We start from the raw sequence: 25,792 nt of genomic DNA on the forward strand, positions 1-25,792 counted from the left end.
TATACACCACTTATTTGCATGACACATCTTGTTTTTCAGAAGCTACATATAACGGTATAGTTTAAAAATATGAACCAAAAGTTTTGTAGAGATTTATGAAATTCTCTCTAGAATTACATTTCATGATACAATGTAAGCAATCACCCTATTTTCATCTTTCAAAACAACATTACAGCCTGCCACAACATTAGTCTGCAGAAAATATATCGGACATCAGCAGAGCTGGCAGTCTGTCGGGACCATGTTTCCTCAGTTTGTTCAGTTTGCAGTGTTCACGTGGCTTTAACCTTCGTGCTTCTGCAAAAGTGCATGAGGGATTTCAAACCTCTCACACCCTCCACAACCACATACTGGCAATACACGGAAGTCTTTACCTCTCTGGTCACCAGGCTAGCGAGAGGAAAGGTAGAATGAGAAGTGGGTGAGTGAGCCCTCTGCTCAGATTTGAACAACAAGGAAGAGGAAAATGCCTTGCCTTGGGAAGAGTTAATAGTGCCTAGCCCAGTCTAGCATGACTAGCTGCGTCATGGTGACTTCCCTTGCAGCACTGAAAAGTTTGACACCACTGTTTGTTCAGGGCTGTGTCCAAAAGCCCAGTCACACCCTGCAAATGTGGACAGCTTTTATTCGGTGCCAGCTCTCTGCGCAGTCCCCAGGGACCAACAGGGAGAGAATCCCCTGGTGAGGCAGAGCTGGAGCAACAGCAAACACTGAGATGAGGCTTTATCACTTAATCGTTCATTTTCAGACTTGATTCAGAAGCATTTTTTTGGGTGTAGGCTTACAAAGAAGCAGGAAGTTCCGCAGAGTGTCAGAGCGTTCTTTCAAGTCCACTTTCCTCCCTAACAGGCTTATGAGTTTCCCGTCAGCTTGGGGCTTACTTAGCTCTAGAACTTGTTTTGCTGTAACAAAGTGGAAAACCTGAATTTGTCATAAATGAAGTGCTTCCAGGCCTATCCATGCTTTTACATAAGGCCTCTATGCTGTCATGGCTCTGCTGTTGCAATTTATCTTTATGTGCACGTTTCAGTGTTTGCAGACATGAATTCTGTGTCTACAAGTGGCCTGTTTTTCAAAGGCTTGCTGTGGAGACAAAGGTTGAAACCCAAATCACTTCACAGCAGTCTGCAAGTCTGCCTCTCTCTTCAGAAGCTGTAAATGTGTCTAAGCAAAAAGCAGCTGTTCTCCCATCTGTAAATAATGGGCTTGGGTGAAATAGCTCAAATACCTGAAAAAATCCTTGTTTAAAACAGAGAAGGAAATTCTGGTTCTGGGAACTAGCCTGGAGTATTTTGGGGCTGGATTAGTATGCAGGAAGTAAAGAAATGAAAAGGCAAAGGGTGGCTTAAAAATGTCATTGCACAAACACGCATGCATATTCTCTCAGGCCCTGCCTGGTGGTTCAGTAATGCAGCAGGCAATGATAATGATAGAATTTCATAGCTCCTCTAATCCCAGAGGATGCACAAAATGCTTGACAAACTGATGTTCTATATAAGTAATAGTCTGGGCCTTTCCTTCTCATCTGTAGAGGAGTGGAAAAGATTACAGTACAAATATAGCAAAACCTGGTAAGATCAGAAGCAAGAGGAAGCAAAATATATTCCATTCAATGAGCACACTAAAATTTGTATAATAAAAACATTCAGACAACTTTACACTTAATTAGCAGACAAGTTAGAATTGTTCCATTTTGGTTTTGGGAAAGCATGGTGGCACTAGAAAACAGAAATCACCTAAAAGACACATAGGCCATTTGTATGCATAAATCTCTGATTCAGAAGAGAATATGGAGGTCTCTGGTCTCATTACATAGCAGAGAGAGAAAGATCCAGCCCTGGTAAACTTTATTTATGGACCTTGTTGTCATTTCCTCTACTGTTGTCTTTGCTTTTTGCAGTTTGCTTATGATCTTCTAAGTAGATTTCATTTAATTAAATGACATCATATTAAAATCATGTGAAAATTCTCCCAAGGAAGGAGTCACCACATGTGAGTGATAGGTTTTATTCAGGTGGGAAGTTGAGGTCCAGCAAACTAAGTGTTGTTTCTAGTTGAAGCCTCTGAAGACAGGCTGCCTTTGAGGGTTTCTCATCTGGGTGATTGGATTAATTCTAAGAGAAGTCTGTCTTTTTTTATAGATAAGAAACCCTGTCAGACCAGGTGCATCATTTGCCTGCCTAACATCAGGCTCACAAAATGTTCTCCTGCAACACAAATGACCAAATTCAGTGAACTTCTTGATTTGTATTAGAAAAATCTTAGTTCTTATTGCAATGTAAAATTACATGCTAGCAGGCCAAAAGTAGTGTTCATAAGCTTAATACATTGATATACCTCAGCTACTGATAGACAATAAATGGTTATTTATCAGAACATCAAAAGCTTTCAGAGAATTTCTTTCAACCCTTTACAATCTCTGGAGCAAAGCAGTCCAAAAGGCCAAGAAAGAACATATTGTGCTTTGAAGATCTGGACACAGACAACATGTCTGCTTTGCAATGTTATCATCTGTTGTTTCTCTGTGGCATATTTAGGCGAGTATCTTTGAAAGGTGTTTGTAATCTCAGTGACAATTTCTTGTGAGAAAAAAAAAAGAACTCTTTAAAAGTGTTTTCATAGTCACCTTAACCACAGGAATGTGAAGCAGCAGCTAAAGGGCATCAGGTATTTCACACAGGAAGGGTGCAGGGGTGGGATGCTGGCACAGATCCCCACGCCCAAGGAATGGTGTCTGTGCAGAGGAATCTGCAAGACAGTGAGGCTGAGAGTGCTCAGTTGAGCAGTGAGCAATGTTGGTGCCTGTGCTGGGTGGTGATTCCTCATCTAACCCTCTCCCAAAAGGAGAACTGCTATCCCAGGTAGAACACACACACAACAGCACAGCTCATCAGTCACTTAGGCTCACACCTCTAAGGATCAGGCTGAAAATATTCATCATGGGACCACCTGTGGCAGAAGCAATGTCATTTATTATTCAAGGTCTATCAGACGGCAAAGGGACAGATGCTGTGGGCATCTTCAGCTATTAAATTTTCTGTTGTATTCTTTTCTTCTTTGCATCTGTTTCGCGAGTTCTTTTACTCAGAGTTCAGATTAAAACACAGGAGATGCCGAGCTTTTCTTCTGACTCAGATATTTATTATTTCTTATCTATGGCACAGCTGCACATAATGTGCCTCTAAGTTAACAAGGAGGAAATGGCCCCTGAGTTCTACCTTCCAAGGCCTTTTAAAGCCCAAACTTCCCAATTACGGAATTCCAACTAATTTATTTTTACTTATAATCCAGTAACTAATCATTCATGTTCCGCACTGCGGGTTTTTTGAACCAATACCAGATCACCTAGGCTCGTGAAGAAGAAAGAAGAAAGAAGAAGAACTAACCTACACCCAAAATTCTCCATCTTGTTACATGTATATTACTATATCCCATGAACCTAAATTTTCTGAACCCAGGGTTCCAACATTCAGCACTGACAGACTGTTCATCGGTGTTATGAATTTACATATCTCCTACAGGTTCTGCTATCAATTGTGTTCCTGGTTAAATAGGTCAGGCAAGGAAGTACATTCCCTAAAGGAATTGCAGCCTCCTACACCTTTTGGTCACAGAGGAAATATCTTATTTTTATGTGGTTCAAGAAGGTGGCAGGGAGAGAAGTAGAAACTTTATAGCAAGACCAGCTTGACACAGAAGAGGGACGGTGTGCTACCGATTGAAGACTCTTTGGGGTGAAAAAGCCCTAAAGAACAGCAAGGAACTGTTCTTGGTCTACATGTAGAAATTGTTAAAGGTATATAGAACGAGACATTCTGATAATCTCTGCATTATTTGAAGAACGATTCTTTTTATAATGCCTTTATTCCTGCAACAATGCTACTGTTCCAATAGCTCTGTCAGAGCTACTGAGTGGTGAGTTAACCCTGCTGCTGCCCTGAGAGAAGTGGAAACTGCTGAGCTAAAGCAAAGAGGGTGGACAGACCTTTTCAAGCTGCAGAAACCATCAGCTCAGTGGAGAGGAAGTGACTGAAAAAGGAGGGTAAGAGAGACGTAATAATGATTCCTTGAGGAAAACTGCTGGGCAGAACAATTAGCCATGAATCTAGGAAAAGCCATAATGGAACAGAGAACTGAGGGTTTATTTTAATTTGGTATCCGGGAGCACTTTGGATGGGAACTAAAGGAATACTTTTCCTTTCTAACCAGATCCCTAAAAAGAGGTGGCTAGGACTGCCTCCCAGCTCCAGCTCTTCACTCTTCACTATGGCACATTATGGGACAACTGGAACATTAAGTATGTTGCAGTCATTATGCCAGTCACAGCTATGGTCTGCAAATGTGACTGCATGGAATATCTGGTTTCTAACACAGGCTGCGAAGGGACGTCCCTTTTTACTGTGATCACGGAGGAGTTGACAGGCTCACCAGAGACTTCAAAAAACCTCAGCCTTTCAGTTAGCAAGGAGCTCAGTGCTCTCATGTACTCAATTTGTCACAAGGGGAATGCCACGCAATATTGCACAGAGTAGTTATAAGGCATTAGCTGCCATCTCATTTACAAAAAAAAAAAATCACTCTTTTCTCTGCTGCAGTTCACCAGTGATCAGCTACACACAATACATCCTTGACCCTCTCTCAGTGGAAAGCCATTTTTTTTATTTTGTTGGGCTATAGATTTAGCTTGTGGGAGGCCAGGCCAGTTAACAGTGTAATATACTTTAAAACGGAATGTGGTTACTAGTAATTATTTTTCTCCATTAAAATCAGCAGAGAAGTTTACTTAATTCTTTGTTCTTTAATCAAAGCAGTAAAGCATTTCAGCAATCTGTAAATCTGGCCATATAAAGTTACAAAATAGGGAAAATTCACAATAGTGTCATTTTTCTTTGAAACTGCTTTATCTCAGTGAAAGATATTTGAGCAAACCCGTCACAACACACACTGCTGTACAATTGACTGATGTTCCTGTTAGGAATTCTTGCCACAGGTTTTGCAGCAGAGGGTAAGGGCAGCGTACAATCATGTTGAAAAGCATTGGTGCTGGTGGTTAAAAAAATCACTGCTCTTTTAAAAAACCCCAACTTGAGTCTTTACTATACTGTATCATGAGACACATACATGCTGTGTTACATTAAAATGCTTAATTAGAAATATGAGTTATGCTTTGCATAGTAACAAGAAACCACCATAAAATAATGTATACTCTGATAGTCTTAGACTATCACAGCAGTCATGCATAAGTTCAAATCCTTTTCAGCAGGACATTGATTAATTCATTCTTTGACGAATCTAGGCCCAGGCATTCAGCAGCTTCTTCCCTTTCTCAGCATGGGCTTAGTTATGTGAAGCCAGAAACGGCCTTTGTATGTTTAGACTTTGAGAGCACATTCAGCTGGAATCCTGCCTCACACCTAGGGCTAGACCTCTGCAATAATGCAACTCTGCTTGTTCCAGCTCTGAACAAAGACAAGCGGGGCTATGGAGTTATGCTACTCACTACAAGTTGAGGAATCAGCTTTCCATGTGGCATTATCCTCCCACCCCCTTTCCCACAGGAATAACACAATGTAAGTTAAGCTTGTGCCTTTGCCATTATCTTGCTTTAGTGGCTCAGTTCCAACACACAGCCATGTACCACCTCATTATTTATATCCTGCTAGCATCTTATTTAGTACCTCAGCTTCCATCACAGATGTATTGAGATAACTGGATAAGAGACTCATTATAATTGCAGCTTCTCTGCAGGGGTCAGCACCTCCTCCCCATGAATATGATAAGGGCTCCAAGTGACACCTCACCTGCAAATGGTGTTTTTCCCTGAAGACTCACTTCCCACAGGCTAAAAGCTGCTACTGAATTTCTGAAGTAATATTTTAATAACTTAATTTAAGATTTAACAGCTTTCTTTCCTGAGCTTTGTTGTATAATTAATCCATGTGATGGGAACTCATTAGACTTGGGGATCTGAGATGCATCTGGACATGCAAGGGCTGTAAACAGCCCTAAAACCTGTGTTAGGGCCTATTTAAGGTGGACAGATGCAGAGCTGTGGATGGAAAGAACACATTATTTTATCCTTGGGGTTAATCAGAAACTACCTTTTTGATAGTTGGATGTGTCTTTCAATTATATCTGTAGTTTGTTATAATAATAGTAAAACCAACCAAGTTTTGTCCACTGATGTTTAAGGTGGCATCCTTGACTTCCTGGGCTGAGAAGATCTGGCCCAACACCTCCAAACATCATCTTGCATGCACTTGTGCATGCCCATGAGCTGTGGGCACTCCTGCCTCCTGAAAACATACCTGAAGCAGATACTACAGAGACACTTCAAGCCTGACATTGAACAGACCACCATGGGATTTTGTCTCTTTCTCTTGCTTAGTGCCGTGCTGCTGTGTTTATCACATGGAAGAGATGAGATCTGTCACTGCCATCCTCAAATGCTGAAAGAACTGAAGCCTTGGTGTCCCACTTCTCCAGAGAACACTGTAGCTGCAAGACTTCCACAAGGTTTCTTGTTTCCTGCTGGTAGTGCTCTTCTGCTTTGATATGATCCAGAGAATGCAAATGGGTCTGGCCCTAAGCACTGCTTAAAGCATTTGCTCAAGTTCAAGACCGTGTTCTGAATTAGGCAGAGCAGAGGTTTGAAACCACTTTCCAGGAAAGCACAGCTGAGTGAGCTGCCCATTTACCCATAAGTATGGGTGTGGGTATCTCATTTCTTCAGCTTGCAGTGAGAGCTGCAGAACCCAGCTCCAGGGGACAGGCTGCAGCAGAGAACACCACAGCTAAGTGTGCACACCAGTCTGCCCCACTACTGAACGTTTCCCTCTTCTGCACATCCCTTTCAAGGGTGCATTGCTTTCTTGACAAGCTGAGGAACAAAAGTATAGAAAACACAAAGACAAAACAACACCATGAAAGGAGTAACACCTTTGGGCATCAGGGATATGTTCCTCACTGTGTGTGCAGTGCTGAGGTTCCCAGCAGAGCACCTTTTCCCCACTGGACATGAGCAACAGCTCTAATGAAAGCTTTGTAAAGAGGAGTGCTGCCAGCTGCCTTCTGTGGGAGCTGGATGAGTTGTGTACAGAGACCTGTTTTCCACAGACACAATTTACATAAGCACTGCACACATTTCTCTGTGTGCTGTCAGGGTGCCTCGATCCTTTTCTCTCAAGGCTCATCTTCCTCTGTACAATTTCTGTGGTGAGCCAGGTACACCTGTGTACCTGTTTTGCTCAATTAAACCTTTTCCATGGATGTGAGTAATCTATTTCATGGTCCAAAACATACTCATTTCATTTCCTCTGCCCTCCGGTGATTGAGTTAGTTAATACTTTATAAACACCTTGAGACCTCATCACACTAAGTACTGTACAAAGAACAGGGCTTGTCCCAGAACAATTCTTCTGAATAGGACAGGATGGAAGAAGCTCAGGAGAAAGAAAAAATTAGAGCACAGACTTTAATATGGTCCTCAATTGTTAATATTCCCAGTTAATTTCTGCTGACTAACCTAATGCAAGCAACAAATTCTGGTTTCGACATAGGGACTGACTACAGTTCTCAGTGACCCAGAGTGAGACAAATGAGCCTCACTGATCATGAGCCTCACTGATCATTTGACATAGGTTTCTAGCGAGTTCCAAACCCTTCCTACAAGCTCTGCCAGATCTTCCTGACCAAAGGGTGCTTTGAGTTCTTAATTTCCACTGGACTTTGCATCCAATGTTTGGGAGAGATGCACCCATGTGGTGGCTGGCCCTGGCACACAGTCAGCAATGTGTTGTGGCTGACAGGGGCAGTCACTTGCCCAGAAGGGGCCAGAAACTCCACTGAGAGCAACAGAGATGCTCAGCAATGGTGCTGACGTGCCACTGGCATCCAAGGAGGGAGCAGCAGAGGAGGGACCCCCAAGGGGGGCTGGAGGAGGAGAAGGGCAGGAGGGGCTGCAGGCCCAGAGCAGAGATCCCCCTCAGGCAGCACTGGAGAGACCCCACTGGAGCAGAAACACTCCTGGAGCCCAGGGAAGGGCCTGTGCTAAGACAGGGAGATGGGGAAGGAGGGAGGAATGGCCAGGAGGGGCTGGGAGGGACCAACTACAGCCCATCTCCACCCCTATGCCCCTTGGTGTCACGGGGGAAAGGGAGGAAAGGTTTAATTTTTTTCTTTCTTTCTCACCATTCAAATCTACTTTAATTGACAATACATGTAATTTTCCCCATTATGTGTCTGGTTTGCCTGTCACAGTCATGGGTCACTGATGCCCCTGTCTTCATCTCAACCCACAAGTTTTTCCATCTACTCTTGCTCAGTAAGAGTGAGAGAGCAACTGTGGAGGGTTGGGACCCTCACCACAGGGAGGACTCAGCTGTGCAGTCTCAGGCTGCAGGGTGCTCCTGGGGCTTCTTTTCTGCAGGTCTGTGGTGATGGAGGACCTCTGTGACCAAGGGAAGGAGCTGCAGCAGGAGGTCAGCATGCTGTGGAGCTACACAGATGATGAAAAGGAGGTTGACTGGATGCTCTCCAGGTTACAAGGGAAGCCTGACCCTTCAGCTCAAGGAGGGACAGCCAGTCTGTGCTTATTGGATTGGAAAACAGAGAATGGTCCATTCCTGTGTGCAAGAAGTCAAGCAGAGGTGTCATGGATGATCAAGGGGTCCTTGACAAAACTCAAACACAAAAGACCTTCACCATATAAGTGGTAAAAGGTTGCTTGAAGAAGTCCTCAGCCTCCATAATTGGAGTTATGGAAAATAGGACTGGATTTAGCCCTGAGGAACCTGCTGCATTTGCATGTGCCTTGAGCAAAGGGGTAGATTAGGGGATCTCCAGAGGTCCCTTCCACCCCTCTGGATTTGCCATCGTTCTGCAAGTCTGCTGTTCCCTTCCTTTCCCCTCTAGTCCTTGGGCACCTTGCCCTTGGCCATGAGGCACTGCCTCCTGCTACAGTGCAGATCTCTTTGGAAAAAGCAAAAGGCAACCACTCTCAAACTGCAGCTTGGGCATCTTCCTTTACAACAACAATGGAGGTGTTAGTGGTGGGACTTTATACAGTATCCCAGAGATCTGAGCAGAATTTCAGGATGCATGAAGACTGAAAACTGATTTCCTCTTCTGCTTGGGGATGATGGGGATTCAATCTTCCCATCATTTCCAAATTTTTGTGGCGTGAGGACCTTCATGGGTGTTGTACTGAAGTGACCCACAATGCACTGAAGAGGGAACTGAAGAGAAAAACCTCTCTGTAGAAGTCCAGTGGCTCAGAGCAACCAGGCAAGAGTGCAGAGACCTTGGCACAGTCGGCATCCATGTACATGCATTTTACATTATCCTATTTCTAGCTCAGGTGTGTTCTGACATAAAAGGGAAATGCAAATGTCCTTTTCAAGATGCTTCTTTTTGGTATCTGATGTCACATATATTCTGGAAGCAGCCACTGGGAGGGAGATCCTCCTTGCTGGATCTCCCTCCCTATGGGCACAGGCTGTGAGAGAACTAATGGACTGCTTTACTTTATGTACCTGGAAAAACTTTGGGATGAAAAAAAAGGCCCAGAACCTCAAGATTGTGAAAGCACTCTGGTGATTAACTAAACACACATGCACAAAAAACCAGGTTAAACTATGAAGCTTCAGAGTTCAGTGGCCTCCAGTGCTAGGTGATAACTGAGCAGGGATTTTCACATATTGATCCAGTCACCCAAATCACGTTTTTGGTTCTTCATGTTTTCGAATCTAGTATCAGACACCTGAAAATTCAGGCACTCTTGCAGTCACATAGAGCACAGCTGGGTGCCTCATACATCTTGACCTAAGTCTATGCATACCAGAGCTACAAATTTGATATTATGGTAAATTCACACCTGCAGCCCTGAGCCTTGACAGCTGCTGTCTCCAATATAAGAATTTGTCTCACTTTCTCTCACCTATAAGACAGCTGTCACGGACAGCTGCCACCCACAGAAGAGCTAAATCTCCACCGATACTTTCAGCAGAAGTCTCATCTTGTTACAACTAGATTTCCTCAGGATGGTTTTATTCAAAGAGTTCTTGCTGGAGCTGACTCAGTCCTTTTGTGAGAGATTCAAATAGCTCCTTGTGGTCAGGATCTTGAGGACAAGTACAGTTTGTTGGTTGTATCACTGTTTTTGCCATTGTGAATATCCACCCAGTAGAAGGCTTTAATGAATTAACAATGGTTACCCTATGGATATATCTTACCACAACACACGACCCTTGTCACCTTGATTAAGAAATGTCCCTAAGCCTGGTGTGGGTACAACACAGATCCCACACCAGCCATGGACCAGCCACGAGACAAACCACCACACAAACTGAACAGTTGTACAGATTTCTCCAAAAACTCTGAGTTCTGTTCTCTCGTTTCTCCCTCTAGCAGACACTACATCTGCTCCTTTAGCAGTTGCTGGCAGACAAGACAAGCCCCAGTGCCAGCTAATACTATATGATCTGCTGCTGAATTAATTTTCCACTTAAAAATTAAATTATGAGCCAGATCCTCATTGGATTTAATACAGCTATCACCTATTAAGCATCTGATAGTCTGGCCTTGTATAGAGATTATTCCTCCTCTCTCTTTGTAGCAAGAATACAACCAAAGAGTTAGACTTTGATCTGGTGCGTGAAGGCAGTGAAAATATTGATTGTTTTGTGTCTGATGCATCCATCATGAGAAATTACGACTTTTTCAAAAAGCTGGAGAAAAACATGCCATTCAAAAAACAAAGAAAAGAAAGAAAGATTGTAAAAGATACTATAAATCTTTTATTTCTTTTGAGTTACTATGCAATGCCCTTCATTTTGAAGGAAATGGTACAATCAATGATGTGTACTTCTTTCTCAGAAAAAGAAGATATTTGCACTAACAATTCAACATTTACTGACAAAAGACAGCTTACAGAAAATGCTCATGGTGGAAAAAAATCGTATTTGTGATTACACTTCTTATTGTGGATGATTTCATGAAGTGTTACAATGTCAGGAATTTCAAGTGTGCATTTAAAGAAAGCTTCTAATCCAGTATTAATGCAAAGGAATTTGAACCATCTAAACCACTGGTGTTCAAAATCAGCCTGATTTCTTCCTATTCACAGTTAAAGAAAAGCCTAATCTGAAAGTCTAAGCCCATGATACAATACTCCTGGCCTTATCACTGCACACTGATTTTTAAGAGTAGTCAAGCGCACCCAATTAACAGTAGATTTCTTACAAACAGAAACTGCTGTTGGAAACAGTGTATTTCCTACCTCTACTTAGTTACTAGTCTCCGATCTCTCATAAAAAATTAACATTTTGCTTTCAAATAATATTTGTTCCTACATGGCTGTCAGCTTTATGGTTGGTGCTGTTAATTATCAGAAAAGCACAGGTGGGAAACCACTCGACAACACACTTCACATACCCAAGGACAGACCTTTGGTAAAACTTAACCAAAGGAGAAGAGAAAAAGAAAACCACCATTACATTCAAAATCTGCAACAGATTAATCACACAATATCACCTCTTATAGTACTGAGTGGAATAATGAAATCAAATGAACAAAAGGAGTTTGCCTAAGGTTTCATTTATACAAAACAATTCAAAGTTTACTTCCATAGTCTAGGGTCCTTCAGTCTGAAGAATACATTTTTCCAAGTAAGAAAATACAGTTTTTGAAGTAGCTTTTGGGAATTTTCCCTGCCTACTCTACAACTGCCTACCATGTTAGCCAGAGGAGCGCTAGAGTTGCTGTAACCAATACCTTGCATTCACACAGAATCAGGGATAACAAAATAGTATTCAGTTTACATCTTTGTTCACTGCCATGGAAGGTGAATGTCTAAACTGTGTTTTTAAAATTACTCAACCAACAGATAACTGTAGGTTTTACTATAACACCTTTTCCAAGGCATTATTTGCATCAAACATGCCAATACTCCAGGGAAATAAGAGTGCTCATCTACATTTCCTAGCTGGAGCTACATTTACACGTCTGGGGCTCAGCCTTGCCAGCCTTCACATGTGCATATTGATATTCACAGCAGTAGGTATGCCCAAATGAGTAAATTCATATAGATGATTAAATGTTTGCACAATCAAAGGGCTTTTAAAACAAATTATATTAACTTTAAATGTTAAAAACGCAAGGGAAAGTTCAAGCATGACAAGACAAAGACACTGGAGAAATCTGCAGCAGATCACCAGCTTAGCTTACAACTGCTGTGTAAGACACCTCTCACCAAATCAGTGCAGCTCCTGGATCTCCAGGGGGAAACTGAGGCCAAAGTTTGGGCTGGGTTCCATGAGCTCTCTTTGGACAAGAGGTCCTTTGAGAAACAGCTTTCACTGCACTGCTTGTTCTCCCCTGTTGATTATGCAACCTCAGATCCTCCACGCTCCCACCAGACCTCACATTGAAATTCCAGACCCTCATTCACGAAGAAATATAAATATACACTTAATTTCAAGCACAGGAATAGGCTTACTGATTCTCAAGTGGCCTCAGGTAGGTAAGGTCTACTCAAAACTTTAAACTCAGTACAGGTTTAAGGCCTTTGCAGAAGCACAAGCTCTGCAGAGGGATCACACCTGCATTTCTCTGTTAAAGCAGCTGCAGAGAAGAACACTTCTATCTATTCCTTTTCCCTCTTTTGTGATCTATGCAAAAGTCCTGAAGTGGACACATATATAAAAGAGTCAGTTTTCCTGGGAGATTTTTTTTTTTTTTTTAATCAAGCTCCAGAAATCCCAGCTTACTCTGCAGACAGTAACTGAGCAAAGTACAACAAAGACAAGAAACCAAGCAGTTGTGATGTGCTTCTACAATAATTTCTGTTCTCACATCCAGGTCATTACAGGTCCATGGCTTTAAAACCAGAAATGTGTGCAGAGGTGTTTAGTAGCACCTATTAAATAACACTGCCTAATCAACAGGTAGGGGAAAAGGACCTGCCTGTTAAAGATTCAACAGTTGCATCTTTATCTGCTGGAATAAGAAATCCTTGTATAGAGGTAGCCCTCTTTCAGACAAAATAAAAACAATGCCAAGGTTCCCTCCCCTCTTCTACTTTTTACACATAATGGAATGTCAGGGGACAGTAAATTCCCAAACATAGCTTGCGGGGAAATTTTAAAATTCCAAATATCAAACACCTGTATCCCAGGTGCCAGAGGAGCACAGAAGTTTTATAACACAGCAGAATGCATGCCAGACTCTGCTGTGAGACAAGCTCCCCCTTCGCTCTCTGTCCTAGCAAAGCACTGCAAGCTCTGGAATTCTTTGCTAAGGCCCTGTGCCTGTGGGGGAATTTATCCCAAAAGGCATGACCGGTACAGAGAAGCACCAAGACCAGCACAAGACAAGATTTCAGTTAGTCAAAGAAGCTTTGCTCTCCATTCCCAAGCAGATTTGGTCCGTTTTTTATTAGAACAAAAGAAGTGGGGAAAAAAAAGAATAGAAAACAAAGCCAGACTGTGCAGGCTATCTCAGAAGGAGAGAAATGGCTAAGTGTCATAGTTCTGATGTTTCAGACACAAGGGAAAAATATTTTCACAACTAGTTTACTGTTTAGTACCCTGTAGATACGTAATATTTGACATTTATAGCAGTTTCTATACTTTATGACCTAGAATATACTTTAGATCATGAATGAAAAATAAACCCATTCAGAGGACTGGAAAATAATGTGCATAACAACTTACTTTCAAATGCAAGGTTATGAAGGGTTTTTTTAAACTTTCAAAAATATCTCTAGGAAAATATTATTTTACATAGCTATATTACACAGTGAAATAAACTTTGTTATGTACAAGGTTTCAGTATGAAAGAAATCACAGCTAGACATTTGCTCACAGTCTAGATAATCTGTTGTCTCTATCAGTCAGTAGTAGAACAGAGAGGCTCTTCTCCACTCTTTTTCAGACTGTCTCAGTGATCATTTCAGCTTTTAGTAGTTACTAGTAGTTGTATAAAACCTGTGTGCAGACATCCACATATTAACCCTATCACAGTCAGATATGGGTAGATATCCTATCAAAACAAGGTTAGACATCTGCTCAACAACCACAGTAACCTGAGTATAACTCAATTGCATATTGGTGAAAAAAACAACACTTAGTGCAGGCACCTGAGCTATAGCATTCTAAGGGAGCTTGGTGTTAAACTCTTCCGTGGATATAGGCCAAATCCTAGCTTGTATATTCTAGGCAGAAAACATGACACCACAATCTATTTGGCTCACATTGGCAAAGTTGCTTCATATAATCTTAACTAGTCAAAAGCTTGTATCCACCTATTGTTAAATGACAAACTTTGCTCCTGTCCCAGGGGTGGAAAGGACATGGAGTACTTTGCTATTTGTGGTATAACTGTAAACAGCTGCGGGGAAGACTGTATTAACTATGCTTCAAGTTTACAGCACACTGTTAGCTTCCATTATTTAAATTAACTCAAGCTTATGTTCAAGTTCACATCATCATATTGTGCTTTAAGGGGAAGAAATTTTGCATTAGAAACTACCTCCAAATCAGTAATTGTTCACACACCCTAGATCCCAGGACAAAGACCTGACAGTACTGCCTGTGTGGGAGACCAGTTCAACAGTTGAAAAAAAAGTTCAGGGAATAGTCAGGGCAGGCAGCACTGCACTCCCCCTCCTGATGGGACTTGCATAACTTTGGAGGCATGTCCTCTCCGCTAATGCTATAGCTCAGCTGCATACTATCGAAATTAGCTAAAAAAGGAAACATGAAATCCCTAATGAAGAGGAAACTGCTTTGGAACACCCAAACCCCCCTGCCTGTAATGTCTTCCAGCCTGTGCTCCCTTCCATCACAGCTGTGTTCACTGTGGTGCAGAACCTGTGCCATGCTCACAGCCATAAGCACCCAGCCAAGAGGTCACCCCCTCGAGGGACAGCTTACACAAGACATGCTCTTACATATAAGCAACCTGCTTCTACTACCTCTGTGTGTACTACAGACATAATCAGGAGCTCTGCCATTTGCTTCAGGGGAAGCCAAGGCAGCCTGCAATGAGCCCTGACACAGCTCAGCATCTGCCTGTAGGAGTCCCAGCACACGTTAGTGTGCAGAGTGTAACTGGGGTAGCAAACTTCCTTCCCTGGGACCTGTTGGCAATAAATACATCTTCTGTCCCCAAAGCCACATGCTGATAGCAAAGGAGAAGGTCTCCCAGCCCACGTTCAACTTCCTATCAATTATGAAGGCACCAGGCACATCAAACCCATTTTGTTAAAATTGGTGGAGATTTCTGCCTTACACCTTCTGGGGGACTGGTTACTAACCCACGAAGCCTTGAGCCAGGCGAGAGACAGCTCCTTGCAATACCAGAAGCCACAGCTGAAGAGAAACAGCAGCAAAGAAGGGAAAACAATATCCTCATACTCAGAGCTACATGGTCATGGCCTGGAAGTTGTTGACTACTTCTTAATGGTATTAAATACTATTAACTTCTGCTGATAAGTAGATGTCAAAGGCATATAGCATCTTGTAGGGTCAAGCCTACTGGCAGATGGTTGAGGAAAAGGCTACGTGAGAACACGGCAGAGAGGAAGGGAAAGAAGTGAGAGAGGAGAGGGGTAGAATTGCCCTGAGTTTTATCCTCTACAAATAAGTCAGGGGTTTTATCAGTAAGCACTGAAGGAGTTAAGCACTAAAGCACAGACACTTAATCAGCTTTCCCCCTTCCTTTCACATGTGATTGGAATGAAGCTGCACCGAAGCAGCCCAAAGGGTTTATAACAGCTCAATTTCGCAGCCTTCAGTTTTAATCCCCATCACCCAGGCTAAGCAGTATGGTGGTGCTGAGACTGCTACTCCACAGCAGTCTGAGCACCTGGATGATGATGGTCTTCTTCCTCCTCCTCTGCAGCCTGCAGGTGGCTGGAGAGCTCCTGGATCACAGCAGCCCTACCAATCTGGTCATTTCTCCTCTTCTCCATTATCAGATCCTCCAGGCTCTGAAACTCCAGCGTGTGGCTGCGCTTGTCACCCAGCTGGATCTGCAATCGGTAGGGCTGCTTGCCTATGCGCAGCTCCCCGCCGATTTTAAACTCTCGCTTGCCGTATCGGCACCAGGCAGCAAAACACTCAGAGTTTCTCCAGCTCAAGTCCCGATCCTTGCAACCCACCTGCTCCAGGGCATTGCGCACCACCACGGCCGGGCTGAGGGGTTTGTAGCGGTACAGCTGGTTGGCAATGCGGCCCCGTCTGCCCTGGCTGGCATCGGTGAGGAAGCTGTTCACCACCTCCAGCCGATGCAGGTGCACAACTTGAAAATCCCCGACATAGACCACCCAGTGCGGATACTGGGCTTGGCACACAAACTCCACCAGGTCACCTGGTTTACACCTATTCAGCAGGTTCTCCGGGGTGTAGGTGCTCAGATGCCCCCCACCTCCTTCATCGCCCTCCTCTAGCTGCGTGTCCTCCTCTGAAAAGCTCTTCTGGTAAATACACTCATCCCGGTAATAGACTGAGCACTCCACCTCGTGCAGCTGGGGATCGTAGGGCTGCAGGGCAGGGTTTTCACCCCCCAGGTCATGCACCGAATCCTGCTGCTGCTCCAGCTCATCATCGTCATTCGAAAAGATGTAGGAAACCCCGATCCTGGGCCCTTCATCTCTGTCCATACCTGTCGGGTCGGCCGTGGGAACTTCCTTGTAGTTGAGATGGGTCAGCTTCTCCACCTGGTTCCCCATGCCCGCTGCAACGACAGACACACGGCGGGGCCATGAGGGCGGGCGCGGGTGAGCGGCTCCCAGAGAAGCAGCGGGGGCATGAGCGCGGCTCCCCCCGCTCAGCGCGGTCCCTACCAGCGTCCCAGAGTGCGGTCGGGAACGGGGGAAGGGGGGACGCGACACTTCCCTACCTGCACGGAGGAAGGCGCGGCGGCACCACCACCTGTTAGGCGGCGGCGAGGAGGAGGAGAGCGGCGCAGGAGCCGCCTGAGAGAGGGCAGGCACCGAGCCACCTGTTAGAAGGGGGCTGAGAGCGCCTGGGGAGGTCGGGAGGTGCGAGCTGGGGACGGCCGAGAGCGCACCCGCCCGCCGCCCAGGTGAGCCGGCCCGGGCCGCCGGCCAGGTGCGCCTCCCCCGCCCTCCACCGGCACCGGGCGGCCGCGAACTTACCCCGCGGGGCCGGCGGCTGCGCGGCGCCGGGAGCGGCTCAGGGCGAGCGGGCGGCGGGGCGGCGGCGCGGCTGGATCATGGCCCCGGCCCGGCGCGGCTCCTGCTCCCCGCGCAGCGGCAGCGCCCGAGCGCCGCGCCGCCGGCTCCGCGGCTGGGCATGAGCGCCGGAGAGGCACGGCCGGAGGGAGGGAGGGAGGCTGGATCCGCCGCGGACGCCCCGGCAAGCGCTCAGCCCCCAGTATTTAAAGAGGCAGCTCTTTTCCCCCCCCCCCCCCCCCCCCCTTTCACCCCCCTTCCCGCCTTCCTCCCCCACACCTCCCTCCGCCCCGCACCTTTTCCCTCTCTTCGCTCCTACATGCCAAGCGCTTTGCTCCCCACCGAGGCTGGTGGCAGGCGGAGGTCGGGCACAGGGCTCTCTGCGCCGCCGCTGCGCAGCTCTGCGCGGGCACGGGGCGTGCAGCGCGCTCAGCCCGAACTCGCACGGGCGCGGCGCCTTTAAGGGAGCGGTGCCACAGCAGCCCGGCCCGCCGGTGAGCTCGGGGGAGGCTCCGCCGCCGGAGTTTGCCCGGGACGGCGCCGAGAGGCGAAGCGGAGCCTCGGTGCGTGGCCGCACGGATGCCGCCGTGCCCCGCGCAGAGGCGCGCAGCTGCCCCGGGGGAAGCGCCCGCCCCGCGCAGCCCCCGCGGGAGCGCCAGGAGGTGCCTCCCTGGGGCCGCGCACAGTGACAGGGGAAGTTGTAAAGTGAACACAATCAAAGCGCCCGGTTCTCCTGGGCTGACTTTGCGCCTTCGATTCCTCCATGCGCGGAGTGTGTAATTAGGTTTATTAATTTATTTTCTTTCCGACTCCAAGAGCTAAGTCTCTTTTTCAATATAGAAGATTATGATTCTTTCTCCCCTGGAAAGGCATTATGAGATCTGGTGGGAATATTTTTCTTTCTGTGTTTTGGAGAACACAAAACAATATTCTGCTTTTTCATTAATGCCTAGTTAGTGTTCTAGGAGGGTTTATTTTTCATACTATTTTAACATACACTGGAAAAATCACGCTGTTAAAATAGACTTCAGAGATAACTTATGGGAGGTAGGAGTAATGTCTTTAATTTTGTCTCATTTATTCCCTTTGTCTGTTGTCTTGTAATTTGTAAGCCTAACTGCAATGCTGCTGTTCTGAGAATCCACTAAGTAGCAGCAAATGAAGGAACAAATGTAATGTTACCAGGGCCCTGGGCACTGCCCACAGGCTCAAAGAATACAATTTCCATCAGCTTCTACATCTCTGTGGTTTCAGATACAGACCTGCCCTTTGGGGTGGGGAGAATTACTGTACCTGGGGCTGGGGAGATGAGCTCTCTGCTCTGCTTGGGATGGTGGGACATTGCAAGCCATTTCAGCAGTGACAGACAGGCAGATCAGGACCTTTCTGTTTTGGGTTCAGCTGGTGGTTGTCCATGGGAGCATTTTTGAAATGAATCATCCAAACACCCACCCCTGACACACATGCACTTTGGTTTGCATCCCAGTGTGTTTTCAAATTGTGAACGTTTCTCTCGCATCCAACCAAACTAGATATACTCTAGCGGCAGGGTTGGACCAAGGCTAGCTGAGCAAATGTCCAAAATGTGTTGAATGCAATGTGATTTCTGGGCACTGCCTGCTTCCCTCTGCAGTTCTTCTCTATAGCTGCTACTGGACAAAAGAGGCCCTACTTCATAGTCAGAGCATTGTGAAATTGCTTCAGTAATTAAAGCTGGGCATGTGTGAGACTAGCTAAAAGCTAAACTGAACATAGAAGTGATTTTTTGACGTTCTCCCATTTCCATTGGAAGCTTTGTCTCAGCACTGTACCTTACTATCTCTTATGTTTCTTCACTAAAATGGTTTGGCAGCCCTGTGTTCAAGGCCAAGTTTCTTTTTAAATCTGATGCAACGTGTGGAAAGTTGTGTCTGTGTATGAGTGGAAACTCAGTACGGTCCAGGCAGTCGCTCGTGTGTTCATGCACATCCACAAATATTTGCAGCTCTCTATCGTGTTTTCTCTTTTTCTTGTCTGCTTCAATTCACCTCAGTGCTTAATTTTCTGCATCTTGTCAGCTTCTTTGATCTCTTTGAGTTTCCTTGCCATGACTGCTCCATGGAATCCATATTGTCTGTTCAATCAGCTACCTTCTGGGATAAGAAACCATTGGTGAGTATTTTTGTATCGTAACTCACATCCATAATGGCTTGCTGCATGCACAGGTAAGGAATTGGGTGGAAAATCCCCAAAGAATTTACAGTGCCTATATATCACTTGGACTAGTGCCTGAAATTATGATGCTTAAAACTTCTTCATGCTTAACCTCTAAGCCTCAAAGCAGCTAAACTCTGCAGGCACATGGATGGCAGGGCAGCTGGTGACAGTGCATGCTACCTCAGTGACTGTGCTTTTAGAGAGAGAATTGACTTCTTGTATAGCATTTGAAAAAAAAAAAAAAGAGGACTTTGGTGCTTATCCGCTAAAGATAATGCAGCCTTTGGATATTGAGTGGAGGCAGGAATGGTTGTGCAATTCCTGAGCTGGGAGCCCAAATTGCAGCAGGGTAGAGTTGAAGGCACACCCCTGACCTTGTTATTGGAGGGTCCACAGTTAGGCGAGTCCTTGCTCAGTGTGCTGGCATTTGTTACCCAGTTTTGAGGTACTGAGCTTTGTGCACATCGCAGAGGGAACATATGGACACCACAGATAGAGCTGTGCTTGAAGTCAACAGGGAAGCTCACACTGTTCAATACTATACCTCCCTGGGGTCACTCCCAGGTTCCAGTCACTTGCTTGTTCAGATTGTGTAAGTATTTGTTCTTTGTAAATTCTGTTTTGGAGAGAAAGCTCCACCCCAGACAAAACACAGCTTTGCTGCTGGAGTGGGTTCACACCAGCAACTCCCTTATCTGAATCCCCACAAAGACTGCAAGGAAGCAAGGTTGAATCTACATGAGATCTGTCTCACTCAGCTCTACACAGCCCTCTAACACTTTCACAGCTGAATTTCACATCCATATGCTTTCAATCTATTGTTGAATGCAGCAACACATGTCTACAGGTTCCTGACATAAAAATACCATTCTGGTGGGTCTTAAAATGGCTCGTACGATATTTGATATGCCTGAAAATTTGATAGCCCCTTTTAAAGCAAAAATACCTGCCATGCTGGATGGCTCTTTGGGAAGCCAAAGCTGCTTGCTTTTGTAGTCCATTGATGTACAGAGAGGGGACTGCACCTCTTGGCTTAAAAACTCTTTGAGGTCTATGGAGCAAGTAACTTCTATTAATCTATGTAGCTGCTGTGATCCAGGGGCCTTTGTAGTGTTAGTTGTGGTTGCTTTGAACTTAAAGCTAATTTTGAGAATTAGATGGAACAGTTATTTTGTTGTCCCAGTGGTATATCATCTTGTTGCTCCAGTTGCAGCCTTACACATATTTTACGTCCAAAGATTAAAAAGGTGATGTTTATTTGAAATCATAATTCATCCTTACTTGGATATGAAATGCTGTGGTCACATTGTTATTAAAAGATGTCCGGGATGAGAAGAAAGAAGTTTTGCTATGTGTTTATATTTTTTCTTAGCAGTGCTTCTGAGTAAGACAAGGTTTAGTGGCATATTCTGTAAGCAGATTTTGTTTCATAGGTATTCAGCCAGCTGATGGCTATGACACCCTTGAATTATTTAATAGCTTCCATTTCTTTTTTGCAGTACAGTTTTATGAGAACTGATATAAACTATGCTCCATTTGGCAGGTAAGCACTCTACATCATAGACCTAGTGATCTAGAGTGCTTAAACACCATGGTGGAATTAGGGGCACTGGAGAAATAAACCACTTCCTAGTGAAGTCCATGGAAGTTCTTCCATGAAGTTCTGTAGAAATCAATCATGCCCTTAACTGAGGGAAGTGTATGACCTGAGAGTCACTTGATGGACGGTGTCCTTCCATGACACCATAGCTAAGTCCACCAAGGATATTTGGATTCAGAATTGTAACATTTCTTTTGTGACCTCTTTGTCCTCCAGTGGAAGCTGTATCCCCGAGTCAGGCACCAAGGGTCCTGTAAAGCCAGGAATGCCACCTAAAATGAGATTTATCAAACCTGGCATGCCAGAGGTAGCTGGTGGGGAATAGGACAGAGAGTTACTGTCCTGACAGCTGTTGGAATATGGTGCTTCTGTTCACTTGTGTTACACTGCCTAATACTCTCCCAAGGTTAAGTGCTTTAATGAGGTTGGATATTCTCACACACAAGAGGAAATGGTGCCACGCCAGTTAATAAAAGCATTAATATTTAAGATTGCTTCCGTGGGGTATGAAAGACCAAGGATGAAGTCTCATATCTCACTGAAGGAACTTGAACCGATATCTCCCAGGAGGGTACTGAAAGCCACCAGACTGTAAGCTCTTTTTGAGCAAGTCTTGCTTTCTCTGTCCCATGAAGCTGTTCAGCTTTGTATGGATTCATTAAACACCCATTCAATCAGTCTGAAAAAAAGGAATGAAAATATCTCTTAGATCAGATGCAGGAAGGGGATGAGAGTGCTCTGAGGTCCTCTCTGATGAATATTCAGATGTCTCATAGTCATGCAGTATCTTCATCAAGAGTCATTCAGACAGACTCACCAGAAGGATCTGAAAGTTTTGGTTTTAGGATGTGCTCATGAGAGAGGTTTCTTCATGTCTACCCTGGAAGAGATTGGACCTCTGGGTCTCACATATCCTGCATGACTGGTGTAACCCAGATGCTATTAGATATCAGCTTCTCTTGGTTTCTGTTGTGTTAGAGCCCTGTCATACTGATATCTCTGCTGGGCCAGGCCTCATGAATGCAGAAACAAGAGTTTGTGACATGAGTTTGGGCTTCTGTGGGAAATGCTGGCACTACTCAGTGGTTCTGCTTGTGTCTCCAGGAGAAATATCAGGAATTTTGAGAATCAGAAAATTTATGCACCTCAAAATGTTGAAAAATTATAGTGAAAATGCTGGTATTTCTGAACCCTGAGTTTCATGATATTTGACATAACATGAAAGAGATAATGAGCCTCTGGTGTCAGCAAGGTTTTATCTGCATTTAGCTGATAAATCTTTGATGACATCGATGAGAGATTGACATCTGTGCACTTCTAAACATATGATCTTTGCTATTGGTTATAGTGTAGCATGGCTTACCATATATTCAAGAAAGGAAAGTTAGACGAACTGCAGATAGGAAAAAATCTCACATCAGAGAGCAAATTCTGTATTTTCTAAAACTCTTGCTCGAAGTTTATGGCTATGTTATCTACTTCCAACACTGTAATTTGTGACTAAAAGTGATCTGTGGCAAAATAAATTGCTGAGATTGCCAAAGCTACAGAGTTTTTAACTGAGACATCCAAGCTGTATCTCAGAAGCTCTTCCACTCTGAGTTTTTAATTGGTGCATTTCAGCAAATGAAAATGAAGTAATTCATATGTCAGTAGGGGCCTGGATTCATAGGAATTGCTATCAAACTGACTTGAGCAGCAGGAAAAGCTTAATTAAAATATAGTCCATATTTTTTTTTTTTACCAGAAAATAGCAACTATATTTCAAACATAACAAGGAAGGAGGTACAGCACACACATCTTTTTGGCATGAGAACTACTCATCCCTTGCATTTCTCATCTGTTTCATGCTGAGCTTCTGCCCTGGAAGCTCCTCCTGTGATGTGTCTTTTTGCACGTCACAGGACTGCTGGCTGCCTTGGTAGCACAGCGTGTCCTTGCAGCTGGGAAGGGGTAGGGCTTCTGATGGAAGAAGCTTCTGATGATTGCTCCTGGTGTGCAGTACCTAAGCAGAAGCCATTAGTAAAAGGAAGGAGTCTTTTCTTTGTCTGTTGCCATACTGATGATAAAACATGAAAGTATTAATATGAGGTAAATGCATCGCTCTTTCCAGCAAATCTGTGATGTGATTGCAGGTCACTCAGAGAAACTGTGGTTGCCCTGTCCCTGGTAGTGTTCAAGGCCAGACTGGATGGGACTTCAAGCAGCCTGATCTAGTGGAAGGTGTCCCTGCCTATGCCATGGGGTTGTAACTTTAAGGTCTGTTCCAACCCAAACCATTCTATGAATCTATGACTGTGTGCTTTTGCTCCCATTTAAATGGGGAGGAACAGAGGAAATGGAGCAAAGTCTCCTGTGGGTGGTGTTTGTGCCAGAATGTGAGGCTGGTGAGGTCAGACCAAGTGACCGTACACAAGGTGGTAACACAGCTGGAAGTGTGTGGGGTCTGCTCTCCTCAGCCCAGCTTTGGGTGCTTGCTAACTTGACCCAGAAATACTGGCCATAGCTGCTCTCCGCAACTTCTGCAGGTCCATGGCAAAGTACGGGAGCAATACCTGAGCAGATAATCCACCCTGTCATTCATCCATTAGACTGAGAAACAGGCTAATATTTTTTTCTTACCTAGCCAAAGGAAAGCAACAGAGATGCAAAGCCTCAAACCATCTGTGAGGGTGATGTTTAGGGCTTTCTGCTGGACCTGTTCCAAATCCAGCAGAGCAGGACTCAGCTCCTGGCTGGTCTCAGTTGCTGAGGCTGCAATGCTGCAGGGTAGCAGCTGTGTGGCTTGTACACAGACACCTGGACCAGGGAAGGCCTTGGGCTAACCTGGCTCATGGTGTGTGTGTGGCGAGTGGGAAAGGGCTGGTGACAGCTTGCCCTCCATGTAGCCCTCTCAGAAGCCTCCTGTCACACTGCTTATCTCCCAGAGTCCTCACCACAGATGGATGCACAGAATGAACCTGCATCAGCCGCAGGTGTGTTATGGGTATGCCTGTGGAAGGGGGTTCTGCTGAGCAAGACAAGGAGGGAACAGGCAGCTGAAGGATCTGCTCTGGGGCATTAGTGTTGAGGCAGAGCTCATGGGCTGCAGTTTGCATTGGTCTGATGCGGTTTTGCACACACTCCCATCAGACTGAGGCACAGCAAAGCTGGGTGTGAGCAGTAAGACACCCTTGAGAGCACCAAGTGTGCTTTAGCAATGAATTTGGACTTCTAATGAAATGAAATGGGAAGATCAATGCTTTCAGGGCTCTGGTCTCCATTTGTGAATAGCACCTACTCACTTGTTACACTGAAGTGCTGCAATGATAAAACCATTAAGGTCCTGAGGTGCTCAGAGTGCCTGCTAACAAGGACCATGGAGACAGAGAGGGAGATTGCTAGGTAGGTGACATGTTTTTCCAAGGAGCAGGAGTATCCAAATTTGAATCATCCTGCTCATGTCCACAGTGCTCAGGGAGGTCCCTGACTCCTAACTAAGGCCTTCCTCTAGAAACAACATGCAGGAAATTCCCTGCAGCACGCACACCAAACACCTTCCAGAGAGATGGTTTTCAGTCAGCTGCAAGCAACCCTCTCCCATAACTCACTAATGATGCTGCTGAGTTGTTGTAGGCTGCAGGGGACCAGCCAAGCCCAGGCAGGCTGGAGTCACTCCTGTAGATTCATTCATTACTGCCTGCTGCCAAGAACCATTTTCCACCTTAGTTAAAAGCACACCTTGAGACAACCTCTGCGGCTTGTAGACAAATAGCAGGTACAGCGTCTGCTATTGCTGCCCCTTTGTGGAAGGTACATAGGCACGAGGAAAAGCCGCTGTGCTTCTTGTTTAAGAAAGCATCAGTGTTATCCTTGTCTTCCACTAAGCCCTTTCTGATAGTGCCTGTGGGAGGAGAGCAAGGAGCAGATGGTTATTCCTTAAATCCTGTGAACTAGTTAGATGAACACCATATTCCTAGTAGAATCTACTGTCAAGGAAGCTTCTGGTCTGCTGGATGGCAGTGCTGGGTTGGATTTATAAAGTGGTCTCTGGATAATGATGTGTGTGATAGTAATAATGACTTTCATACCTGTTAGAACTGACAGCCCTATGTGTTTGTCTTTCTGGAGACAGATGTTCTCCCCCCTGGTTATGTGGGTTGATTCCAGCTGGGGAAAGAGCATGAGCAATGTGCTGTTCATTGTTATTTCATTCCCTTTTTTATTCCTTTCCCTCCTTCCCTCCCTCTTTCCTTCCCTGGGCTGTCTTTTAGGCAGGAGCCTGACGGATCACATCAGCTGCTGCAGGGAAGCCCCTTGGCCATCCGAGTTCATCCTCCTCTGCCATCTATCAGAGCACAGGAGGAGGCTCAGGGCAGGGCTCTGAACTTGTCTCAGCTCAGCAGCACTCCAAGCAGTTCGATGCTTTCCATCCTCACATGTGATACCAGCTGCAGACTGGGCTTGATGCTCATGCTTACAGGCAGTGCTTCATTTCAGACAGCTTCTGTATAGGTTAAAGTTGTCAGCTCGACACCAAATCCCTTTTCTTGGCTTTTTCTGTGTAACATGGTGTTCTCTTGCTCTGATTCAAATGTTTTATGGTTCCACATGAAGGAGATAACAGCATGAGCAAAGCTGTGGGTAAAGATAAATCATCTGTAGGGGAAGATAGAAACACTGTTTTCTGGAAGGCAGCAAGGCCACAATGCCAAGGGACCAAAACACTTACTGTAGCAAATGTCTGCAACTATCAGCTTAAATCTCTACTGCCTTAAATTCAAAGTGATTTCAATGCAAAGCCATTTTTGTATCAGAAT

General features: G+C 45.0%; 1 protein-coding gene across 4 annotated transcripts; it reads right to left on the minus strand.

The window, feature by feature from the left end:
- Window positions 1-1,584: 1,584 nt before the first annotated feature.
- Window positions 1,585-17,737, minus strand: LRATD2 (LRAT domain containing 2). Of its 4 annotated transcripts, none has more exons than XM_039548406.1 (2): window positions 17,517-17,737; window positions 1,585-16,737 (listed from the first exon to the last, which is right to left on the minus strand). In XM_039548406.1, the coding sequence occupies exon 2, from the start codon at window positions 16,730-16,732 to the stop codon at window positions 15,845-15,847; it is 888 nt and encodes a 295-aa protein (XP_039404340.1). In that variant the 5' UTR covers window positions 16,733-16,737; window positions 17,517-17,737; the 3' UTR covers window positions 1,585-15,844. The 4 variants fall into 4 exon arrangements, with proteins under 4 accessions (XP_039404340.1, XP_039404338.1, XP_039404339.1 ...); XM_039548404.1 differs by having other exon boundaries at window positions 17,494-17,736; XM_039548405.1 differs by lacking the exon at window positions 17,517-17,737 and adding an exon at window positions 17,162-17,216.
- Window positions 17,738-25,792: the final 8,055 nt, after the last annotated feature.

This window comes from Corvus cornix, chromosome 2, assembly GCF_000738735.6.
Source record: "Corvus cornix cornix isolate S_Up_H32 chromosome 2, ASM73873v5, whole genome shotgun sequence".
Taxonomy (NCBI): domain Eukaryota; kingdom Metazoa; phylum Chordata; class Aves; order Passeriformes; family Corvidae; genus Corvus; species Corvus cornix.

What these genes read in the sequence shown, in the direction of transcription:
- LRATD2 (XM_039548406.1), bottom strand. Translation starts at nt 16,732, where the DNA reads ATGGGGAACCAGGTGGAGAAGCTGACCCATCTCAACTACAAGGAAGTT.